We start from the raw sequence: 12,335 nt of genomic DNA on the forward strand, positions 1-12,335 counted from the left end.
GAGCATACTCAGCCACTTTGCCAGCTGGGCCATATCTTTGGATACACTGAGCATGCTCAGCCACTTTGCCATTTGGGCCATATCTTTGGATACACTGAGCATTCTCAGCCACTTTGCCATTTGGGCCATATCTTTGGATACACTGAGCATGCTCAGCCACTTTGCCATTTGGGCCATATCTTTGGATACACTGAGCATGCTCAGCCACTTTGCCATTTGGGCCATATCTTTGGATACACTAATCATACTCAACCACTTTGCCATTTGGGCCATATCTTTGGATACACTGAGCATTCTCAGTCACTTTGCCATTTGGGCCATATCTTTGGATACACTGAGCATGCTCAGCCACTTTGCCAGTTGGGTCATATCTTTGGATACACTGAGCATGCTCAGACACTTTGCCCTTTGGGTCATATATTTGGATACACTGAGCATGCTCAGCCACTTTGCACACGTGGCAGCAGGTAAGTATAACATGATTGTTTTTTAAAAAATGAAATATTCGAAACACTTTGATGTTGTTTGTGCCTCAGCCATACCTTTTCACAGAACCCCCTTCAGCACAGAAGCATGGAGTACATATCTTTAGGGCTGCATGCTTCTCCCTGAAGCAGGAAGCTTGCAGTGTAGAAACCAGCTTCAGCACTGAAAAGGTGTGAAAAGCACCCTTTCAGGGGAGGGTGGAGGGGGTAAGAGAGAGAGACATAGGTGGGAGGGGAGGATGGGAGAGAGAGAAAGGTGTAAAAGAGTAGGGGGGTTAATGGGTGAACATTTAGAGAAAGAGAAAAAAGGGGGAGGGTGGATATGGTGTAGATAAAGATGAGAGAATGGGAGAGGGGGTTTGATGTTTTCCCTGACTGCCTATTGTCCATTTGTTGTTTGAATTTCATAGCCAAACCTAGTTTTCTTCTTTTTGATCTCTGTTCACACAGATTCTCCCGAGGCCTCAAAAGCTGCTCAGCAACAGACTCGGAGTGGCGAGTCTCTACAATGTGTCTCTTTAAATATATGGTAGCGAGAGAGAGAGAGAGAGAGAGATCAATCTAAATCTATTTTTTGATAGAGAGAGAGATATGTGCACATGTAGCCTAGCTAGCAATTGGACACAACACATACTATTGTTCCAAATGTTTGCTTCTCTTTACCCGTTGAGGTTTACATGGCAAGCCTTTTACATTGTTTTTTGGGAACAGCAAATAAAGTCAGAAGTCATCTTGTTGAACCTTTAGAACACTTTCGCTGGACAGCTTATTGTCTATGCCAGGGGTGGGGAACCTATGGCCAGGGGGCCGCATGCGGCCCTCGAAGTCATTTGGTCCGGCCCCCCGTGCAGCTGAGTCTGTGTCTCTCAGCTGATCTGTCAGAATGGAGCCGATGCTTCCTGTATAGTTTCGACTCCGTTCTGACAGTCTGAGTGAGTCACAGGCGGAGTGATATCAAATGCAATCCACCTGTGACCAATACAGGAAACATCGCCTCTTCCTCCAGCGCGGCGCCGCTGCACGCTACACTTATCCTAGCCAGCATTTCCCGCTAGCAACACACACAGAAGTACCAGCCAGAGCCAGCAGTACTCACAGCAGTACCAGCCAGCTGTACTCACCAGCAGTACCAGCCAGCTGTATCCACCAGCAGTACCAGCCAGCTGTACCCACCAGCTGTACCCACCAGCAGTACCTGCCAGCAATTCTTTTCAAAACGTACCACCACAAAGAGTGGACTGCGCTCCAGACTAACCGACGCAAACCTGGAAAACCAGTTGCGAGTAGCAACATCATCAATACCAGCTAACATCACACACCTCACCAAAGAGAAGTAGTTGCAGCCATCACATTATGGGTGAGTTAATTAAATATTTGACCAAATATAACAGGCACATTTAAGTTGATAATTTTGTACGGCCCCTGAATGATTTTATTTTACCCAAATGGCCCTTGGCAGAAAAAGGTTCCTCACCCCTGGTCTATGCTAATGGCCCCTTAACGTTGATCCACAGTTGGGAGAATAGTACAAAAAACTGGAGAATCTAGTGAGTATTTACCTAATAGGCCAAACAAAGTACTTCCTCCACCGTGATCTCTACCATCTTCAGGCTTCAATGCTAAGAGATGAAAGACCACACCTAAGCTTCCTAGGAGCTGGGCCTGCTCCCTTCCACCACACCTGATTAATCAAACCCTTAGGTCAATAGGAAAATCTGGCCCTGTGAGGATCGAATTGGACAGCATTCCCAACATAGATATATCCATGGAGATTGAACGTAAATCTTTAATCTTGTTGGCCAAGGAATTCACCTTACATGTGCCCTAAATATTTTTTTAGGATTAAGCATTGGATTCTGACTTTGTGGACCAGCAATCTATCATGTTTGAGCTAGAATGTATGTTAAACAGGGCAAATATGCTTCAGTGCCTAGTTTTTGATGTAGTGGTTTTGTGAATCATTTGTTTTTGCATTTTGCCTCCGGGTAATTATCTTGTCTCTTGTTCTCCCCAGTGTTGACGGACCCATCGATGGGCAATATGAGGGAGATGCTGCGGTGGGCCAAGATTTGGAGCGGCAAATGGGAGATGGTCCTTCTGCTGACATGATGTCACATGACGTCAGCCGGGTGGCGATGCCACCCAGTGACATAACTGGGTGGCCCTGCCCTATGCCTATAAAAGAGCTGTCAAAGCTCAAACGGGGCATACAGCGGGTTGCCTCGGAGGAGGCGAATCATTTTTTTTTTCTTCAATTTTTCGGGTCCTTTGGGCATCGTAATTGACGATGGATTTACATCAAGGGAGTCTGGGACTCTCTCTCCTGATTGGCGGAGACACAGCAGCAGTGCCATTGGCTCTCGCTGCTGTCAATCAAACTCAGTTAGACAATCAGTCTGAATGGATACACAGAGCTGCAGCTCAGGTCTGGAGCCCCCATATTAAGCTGCTTACTGTAGGGGCACTCAACAGAAGGGAGGGACCAGGAGCACAGAAGAGGGACCTGAGAAGAGGCCCTGTGCCAAACCAACTGCACAGATGAGTTAAGTATAACATGTTTGTTATTTTAATAGAAAAAAAAGACGAGATTTTACAATCACTTGAAGCCCCCGTTTACATTGGCGTGATTAGACCTGTCAAATCGCAGCCTATTGCCGGCATTGGGAGTGCCCCAATCGGTGAGACGCTGACTTTGCGGTGCCACACCGATTTCCAACAGCAGTTCCTGCACTACTTTTGGTGACTTTGGGGGCAATTTCAATAAACATCAGTCCATGAATCTGCACAGATGTCTTTGAAGTCGCCCCCGAGATCGGACTGGAATGCAACTTTGAAATCGTGCGAGTTTAGATGAACTTGCACGATTTCAAAGCCAATTTCAGTGTACATTAATCTAACAATTCTTGCCATGTCATTGTTTACATGGTGAACAGAAGCAGCATTTTAGACTTTAACTTGAGTGCAATCCCGTAGCTACTCAGGCTGTGTTGTTGCTGGAGAGTTAAACCACCTGATCGCTTTTATAACTCTTTGAAACTCTATTGGTAATATACTGTATCTACACTTTAGTTATTGGGTCTGTACACCTACTACAGTGGTTTTCCAACTCTTTTTGTAAACTTTTATATTATGAAAAATGCAAAGAAAGTGCTGGAATATATACGAAAGTTGGTAGGAACACTCGAAACTTCCAGGTAGACATAAATAGAGCCAGGAATTATGGCAGGTAGAGCTCACTATCGGGGATTTTAAGACATAAGAAGCTAAGGGGTGACTCAGTTCACCAAGCTCCATTGTTTACTAAAGTATCACCTTTGGGTGCATTGGCATTTTGAAAGATATTAAAAAATACCAATACATTTTGTTAGAAATGCTAAACTTTTTTCTTCTGCCAGATCTGAACTAAATGTTATGGAAGAAGTAAACCAAACATCACCAGAAATTTTTATCCTCCTTGGTCTATCTAATGTTCCACATCTCCAGGCAATCTATTTCATTGTGTTCCTTGTTATGTATGTAATCACGCTGTCAGGAAACCTTTTACTGATTGCTGTGGTGAGGATCAACCCAAAGCTTCAGACCCCCATGTACTTCTTCCTGAGTAACCTCTCCATTATTGACATCAGTTTCTCATCCACCATCATTCCCAAAATTCTCATAAACACTGTGGTCATAGATAGAAGTATCTCCTTGCTGGAATGTGCGATGCAAATGTTCTTTCATTTGGGTTTAGGAGCAACAGAGTGTGTTATTCTAGCTGTAATGGCCTACGACAGGTTTGCTGCCATCTGTAGACCATTGCACTACAACGTCATCATGAACAAGACGTTGTGTGCTGGTTTAGCAGCTGGTGCATGGAGTATTTGCTTCATAGCCTCTGCAATGCATGTTGTCCTCACCTTCCAACTCCCCTTCTGCAAGTCCCACCATGTCAACCACTTCTTCTGTGAGATGCCGCCTTTCTTTAGACTGTCTTGCCGAGACACTTTGCGCAATGAGATAACAATGTACATTACGGCAGGGATCATTGCTATGTGTTCTTTCTGCTTGACTCTGATTTCATACATCAACATTATTTCCTCCATCCTGAAGATTCGTTCCACGCAAGGAAGACACAAAGCTTTCTCTACATGTGCCTCCCACTTGACGGTGGTAGCTATCTACTATGGCACCATCATGTTTGTGTATCTGAGACCCCGTTCTATTTATTCTGCTGAAATGGACAAAACTGTGTCCATTCTCTATACTGCAGTGACACCAATGCTGAACCCCATCATCTACAGTATGAGGAACAAGGAAGTCAAAAACACAATTAAAATAGTACACAAGAAATAGAATTCTCTAAAATGTTAAAATGAGAAAACAAATGTATAATGTTCAATATAAATATACAATCATTTGCAAGAATGTATAGAAGGGGTCTGCAACTAACCGCTGCAAGCATAAAGGGTTTCACTACAAAATCAGGGCCACATACTTGGAAAGCAAAAAGCATATACTTATCACTTCCACTGAATTCCATTTCTGATCGAAAGAAATTACCCCCAAAGTCCTTCTCAGAAAACAACACTTCTGGAAAGTAGATAGTTAGGTTTGCACAAAGTTTATCCAAGGAACCCCTCATGGACTTTGGAGAGACAAAGAAAGGGTTTAACACATGTATAAAACATATAGAATTTTATTCAAAGAACTTAAGTCTTCCAGTGGTCAAGTGGTAATAGGGACATACTTTGAAAGCAGAAAGCATATACTTATCACTTCTGATGAATTCCATTTCTGGTCAAGAGAAATTATCCCCAAAGTCCTTCTCAGAAAACAACACTTCTGGAATGTATTTAGCTTGGTTTTCTGCATCCAAGGAACCCCTCATGGACTTTGGAGACAGAAAGAAATGGTTTAGCACATGTATAAAACGTATCGAATTGTATTTAAACAACTTGGAGTAAAAACGGAAAGTGGACCTAAAAAAGGACATATAGCACAAAAATGCACATACAGTTACACATGTCTCATAATTCTGTGTACAAAGATACCCTAAACCATCTAAACCAGTGGTCCTCAACCCTGGTCCCAGGTGATATAATTTGCTGCTCAGTGATTGCAGTACTCTAGTCTGCATCTCCCCAAGGTAATACTTAAAATCTGGCCTGTTAGTGGGCCCTGAGGACCAGAGTTGAGGACCACTGATCTAAACCATCCATGGAGCTGCCTATGAGCAATTTCAGGTCAGGAGGAGACATGTGGGTTCCCGTATGTAGAAGCGGCTACAGAGCACAACACAGGGGGGGAGGGAGCCCATGGGGAATGACTGCCAGACTAAACACTGCTGCATACACAAGGAACCCCTAAAAAGGGGGGGTTGTATTAGTTAGTTATTTATAGATACTATCACAAAGTGACTGGTGCCCTCACTTGGGGGTGTGTTGATGACTAACACAACCCCCTTAGGGGTTTCCTGTGTATGCAGCAGTGATTGGTCTGGAGGGGCGGTTGTGTTAGTCAACAACACACCCCCAAGTGAGGGCACCAGTCACTGTATGATAGTATCTATAAATAAATAAAAAACGTTTTATTTTTAGATACTATCACAGTGAGTGGTGCCCTCACTTTGGGCTGTGTTAGTCAACAAATATACCCCATTCCCTGAGGAAGGACTATACGTCCGAAACATGTTGGTTTGACCACTAATACTTACCTAGGCTGACCTGAAGTCACTCCAGTGTTGCCAATTGTCAGTATTTTTACTGGCAGCCAGTGACAGGAAAAGGTTGCCAGTAAAAAATATGGCTGTGACACAAGGCTAAGAACTACGCGTGGGCAGTTCTGGTTTCGGAGCCAGCCGAGACCATCCGAGTGCCTGCTAGAGTGTGTTCAGGTGGCACCCGTGGGGGGTAGGTCTGGCAGAGGTGGTGCCTGAGCATGTTGTGTGATGTCATGGTGCAAGGGAGCCAAGCGGAGCAGACTGAGCCTCGTATGCGGGTCTGCGGGACAGGAGCAAGACAACCTGGTACAGGACTGTCAGTGCTGCATGGACTGGAGTGGACTGAAGAGACCACCTGGCGTGGAGAGAGACTGTCCCTGTGACTCCTGTCCTGTCCTTGAGCTACTTACCTACTTACTATATCGAAAATAAAAGAGGAAATATATTTTTTGCCTTAATATCCACCATAAATCACATTGTGAATTGAAAATTGTACTTGTTTGTAGTAACTTATTCGTTACTATAGTAACTTTTGGAATTACCATTGAAAACTTTGCTGTGCCAGTAAATTTTGGGTGTCGTGACAGTAAATTTAAATTTCAATCTGGTAGGGTGGCAGCACTGAGCTGCTCATAGGCAGCTCCATGGATGGTTTAGATGGTTAAGGGTATCTTTGTACACAGAATCATGAGACATGTGTAACTGTATGTGCAATACGTCCTTTTTTAGGGTCCTCTTTCTCTTTTTACTCCAAGTTGTTTAAATAAAATTCTATACGTTTTATACATGTGTTAAACCCTTTCTTAGTGCCTCCAAAGTCCATGAGGGGTTCCTTGGATGAACTTTGTGCAAACCTAACTATCTAAATTCCAGAAGTGTTGTTTTCAGGGAAGGACTATTTCTCTTGATCAGAAATGGAATTTAGCAAAAGTGATAAGTACGGTATATGCTTTCTGCTTTCCAAGCATATTCCTTTTACCACTTGACCTATGGAAGATTTAACCCCCCTCATGACCAAGCCATTATTTGCTTTTTGGCACTGCGTTACTTTAACTGACAATTGCGTGGTCATGCAACGCTGTACACAAAAAAAAAAATGGATGTCCTTTTTTCCCCACAAATAGAGCTTTCATTTGGTGGTATTTGATCAACACTGCGTTTTTTATTTTTTTCTATAGCTGGGCCAATTTTGTAGAGCCTCTGTTTTGGTGGCCCTAGAAGTCCCAACCCAACCCCTAGAAACGAATATACCAAAATTGATAGATTTTACAGAATGAGATCAGGATAAAAACAAAAAGAAAAGTTAACAAAATTTTACAAAATTATGTTACTTAAATTTCGAGAAAAGAAGGTTGTTTGGATTTTTGATGGAGCTGCTGGGACAGTTATAGCAGGGTCAGGAATGGGTGGTGGACTGGAGATGGTGGCTGTTAGATTCTATGGGTGTACTTCCAAGAATATTTGGACTATTACTATGTAGTTTATAGATATGAGATGGGACCCGCCTATGGACCAGATTTGCAACCATCGAGAAAACGATGCCTAACACCATGTGGAATTGAAATGTTCTACTGTTCAGGCCTATTAGCCAGAGAAGAGACTGGAACCTGAATGGGAATTAGAACTGGTGGGATGGAGCTAGGCCATGCTGAAAAATTTTAGTTTTAGGTGCCTGGGCAAGGAATTGGCTAAAAAACCCAGCACCTGGGTGGCCGGTCTTTCACGTTTGTGCATACTATTGAGCTGCCTGGGTAAACCACCTATTTGCCCATTTGTAGTCCAGATATTTGCCTGACTGTTGTACAATATATTGTTGTAAAAATTGAAGAGATGGTGATGAGCTCTACAGTGTCACACTACCCACATCCCTAATCATAACTAACCACAAAATGTACACATCCCTTTGGAAATTATAAGGCAGTGGCCATAATTGTATAAAGTTTTTTTTTTTCTCAAAGAATAGGTGCAGGTACTCCCCCCCCCCTTCTGATTCATCCCTTGTTTCTGCCCCTAACCACCCTTGAGCACATCTCTTGGTACCACCCCTGGCCCCCTCCCAGTACCTTTTAGATAATACAGAACCAAGTAAAATTTTTTTTTTGGTGCTAATGTAATTTGTATGGAATTTGTTAAATATAACAAGACAAGCAATCAAATAGATGCCTCTAGCAATTACAGACCCCACCACCAATAATAGATACCCCAGCAACAATAAATGAATATGAACGCCTGTGGTATTTGATATATCTATAGTACCAGCATCCCAAATGGATATGAAATATTGGGGGTTCAGGGATACCCAAGACCAACCTCCCAAGTGGTCAATGGGGGGGGGGGGGGGAAACAAAAAAAAGGGGGGAGGGGAAAAAATGGAAAGGAAGTGTATGAGGAACTTTCAAGATACCGTATTCAACAATAGACACTAGTAAAATCTACGATTTTACTAGATATATAAATATGAGCATAACTTTAGCCTTACATATCATATATAAGGCCGCAAAATGGCACAGCAGTAAAGTGTTTAATCTTCCAGATTTGTCTTACCCTCTGGGGTCCCAGATTTGGTATGTCCAGGTGGAAGGTGAGGAATAATCCCTTCTTATCCCTTCATCTATGGGATGGGGGTGACAAAATATGCATACCTTCTATAATCAATCTTTATATAGTGTCTCCCATGTCCGCCAGTGAGAGGCACATGATGGCCGGGTCCGCTGATCTGTGATCTACCTGGGCTCTGAATACTGGGTAAGATGGCTCCTCCCATACCTGTTTTGTATTGCCTATGCCATATTGTTTGTTGTCTACATTTTCACAAATTATTATATCATTGTTACTAGATGCAAGTATTAATGTGTATAACATCCTCCTGAAGAAGTGGGTATACCACGAAACATGTCGAGGTTTGCTCATTTTTGAAGTTTGAAAATCCATTACAGGATTGTAAATCTCATACTGTATATGTATCACATTATTCGGAGTACATGTTAACACTGATCATATCCACATCATTGTTATGTGATTTTAATATTTTGTTTTTCTAAATAAAAATCGTAGATTTTACTAGTGTCTATTGTCGAATACAGTATCTTGAAAGTCCCTCATACACTTCCTTTCCATTTTTTCCCCTCCCCCTTTTTTTTGTTTCCCCCCCCCCCCCCCCCCATTGACCACTTGGGAGGTTGGTCTTGGGTATCCCTGAACCCCCAATATTTCATACCCCAGCAACAATAGATGTCCCCACCTAAACAATAGATCAGCTTCAACAACAATAGACCCCCCCCCAGCAAAAATATATCTCCTTTTAGCCAACATCAATAGACCCTTCAGCAGCCAGCAACAATAGACCCCCTTACTCAACAGAAGCCACACCAGCAACAATAGACACTCCCACAACAGTAGACCCCCCAGCAACAATATATCCCCACAAGCAACTGCAGACCCTCCCAATTATAGACCCCTTCCAGTGACAATAGATCCCCCAGCAGCTACCATCAATAGATCATCCAGCATATCCCAGCACCCCTTGCCATTACATACATGCAGTGCTAGAGGTGCCGGAACTGCTTTTCTTCCACGTTCCCGCTGAAAACAAAAAGCCCTGATAAAAAGTATAACAAAGCTTTATTTCACATATTCAGTAAAAAGAAGATTAAAAACATCAAGCTGTTTTTTGTATCCATAAAATACAATGTGTTAGGAAGATACCCAAGTAAACCACACCCGAGGGCAGTGATGGCAAACTTTGGCACCCCAGATGTTTTGGAACTACATTTCCTATGATGCTCCTGCTCTCTGCAGTGTAGTTGAGCATCATTGGAAATGTAGTTCTAAAACATCTGGGGTGCCACGGTTCCCCATCACTGCCCAAGGGGAACATTACATAATTGTAAAATATTTTTATATAGTACAGAACAATCCCCCAAAATGGGCATTGATTCACACCGACTCTTTTTGCGGTAGATCCTTTTTTCCTCTTCTTCAGGTATAAATAAATGATCTTGGGTTTGCAAAATAATCATGAATATCATTTAAAAATTGTATTTTTTTTTGGCTTCTGTGATTGCACATTTTCCCGGTCGTGGATCTGTTTGTGCCCTGATAGGCAGCAGCGAAATCTGTGACAACCTTCTGTCAATGGATGGCCACCCTGTTTGTTCCCACTTGTTTTGCAGAGATCTGCTTCTACTCTATGGGAAGTATATATCAGGCCATTCAGTATCTATCGGTCAGTTAAGTATAGGCCGTACATTGATATCTATATATATATAGGCCACTTGAATATATACCAGGCAATTCCATATCTATCGGTCGGTTCAGTATAGACCATACATTGATATCTCTCTCTCTCTCTACATATATACATATATATATATAGAGAGAGAGAGAGAGAGAGAGATAGGCCACTTGAATATATATCAGGCCATTCAATATCTATCGGTCAGTTCAGTATAGACCATACATAACTGACATACTCTTTAAGGACTTTATTTATTTTATATTATTGACTTTTTACATTAACCACTTGCCGACCGCCGCAAGTACATATACTGCGGCGGTCAGCCCCGGCCAGGCAAAGTGACGTACCGGTACGTCACTAGCCTGTCACTGGCTTGTGAGCCAATAGCGGGTGAGCGCGCGCCCGGCTCGTTCCCTAACAAGTCAGTGCGTGTGACCGGCGGACATCGGGTCACTCGCAATCGTTCGCCGGGAAGGGAGAAAGGCAGGCGACTAATGTAAACAAGCCGCCTGTCATTCTCCCCTGTGTAATAATGGAGATCAGACGGTTCTACTATGTAGGACCGTTGATCTCTGTTTTTACACTAGTAGCCATGTCCAATCACAGTTAGAAACACGCCCCTAGGACACACTTAACCCCTCCCTCTCCAATACAGTTAACCCCTTCCCTGCCAGTGTCATTTTTACAGTAACAGTGCATATAAATAGCACTGATTACTGTAGTAATGTCACTGGTAACCCCAAAAGTGTCAAAAATGTCAGTCAAGGGTCCGATCTGTCCGCCGCAATGTCGCAGTCCCGCAAAAAAAATCGCAGATCGCCGCCATTACTCGTTAAAAAAAAAACAACAAAAATCTTTCCCTTTGTTAGTAAACGCGATAACTTTTGCGCAAACCAATCAAAATACGCTTATTGTGATTTTTTTTACCAAACAAATGTAGCATAAAACAAATTGGCCAAAAATGGTAAAAAATTTTGATTTTTACAAATTTTTGGGGGAATTTTATATAAAAAAATGTGAAAAATATTGTTATTTTTGCAAAATTGACGCTCTTTTTTTGTTTATAGCGCATGATCAAAAAATCGCACAGGTGATAAAATACCACCAAAAGAAAGCTCTGTTTGTGGGAAAAAAAGGACGTCAAATTCGTTTAGGTACAGCGTCGCACGACCGCGCAATTGTCTGTTAAAGTCACGCAGTGAAAAATCGCAAAAAAAACCCTGGTCAGGAAGGGGGTAAAATCTTCCGGGGCTTAAGTGGTTAAGAACTTTTTAACCGTTTAGTGTCTACTTAATTTTCTTGCGCCATTCTCCTTTTTTCTTTTGTTCAGTGGATGGTATTCTCACTGATTAAATGTGACCCATTACATTGTCTGTAAGTACACCATGTCTTATCAAAAAAGGTATCTAAGTTTGTCATGTGACTGTAATTTCTTACTATTTTGTAGACCCAAGATCATTTCTACACCCCTGAAGAAGAGGAAAAAGGATCTACCTTGGAACACATTGGGTATAAATCCATGCCCCTTTCAGGGTTATCGTTCTTTACTGTATAAAAGTATTTTACAATTATGAAATGTTCTCTGAGGGTGTGGTTTATCCTACTAGGCCATACCCGATGCGAATTTCGAACGGAAATCCAAATCGAACGTGAAATTGATCGTTTTTTTGTATCGTTAGCATGGGATGTGCGACACACGGTTTCCGTACGACAGCCAAAATTGACTGATCCATCATGTTGGGTTTTTTTGCGAAAATTGGCCAAATTTCGTACCATTAATGGGGGAGTTGTATGATTTCAACCTAACAAAACACAGTACAGTAAGGGGTGTGTCCAGTAGAGGTGTGGTTAAAAGGTCAAAATAACATTGCATCACTTCCCATACTGGCACAAAAAAATAGTGTTTGGAAGT

General features: G+C 42.4%; 1 protein-coding gene across 1 annotated transcript in view; it reads left to right on the forward strand.

Annotated features, from left to right (window-relative positions):
- Positions 1 to 3,896: 3,896 nt before the first annotated feature.
- The window catches only part of LOC309569120 (uncharacterized protein), a gene marked incomplete at both ends in the record, with an annotated part of 53,652 nt that continues 45,213 nt past the window's right edge, over positions 3,897 to 12,335 (forward strand). Inside the window, 2 exon segments of the mRNA XM_082274882.1 lie at positions 3,897 to 4,797; positions 4,800 to 4,833. Coding sequence (XP_082131008.1) covers positions 3,897 to 4,797; positions 4,800 to 4,833 — 935 coding nt within the window.

The sequence above is a fragment of the Pelophylax lessonae genome, assembly GCF_965119305.1.
Source record: "Pelophylax lessonae genome assembly, chromosome: 13".
Lineage (NCBI taxonomy): Eukaryota > Metazoa > Chordata > Amphibia > Anura > Ranidae > Pelophylax > Pelophylax lessonae.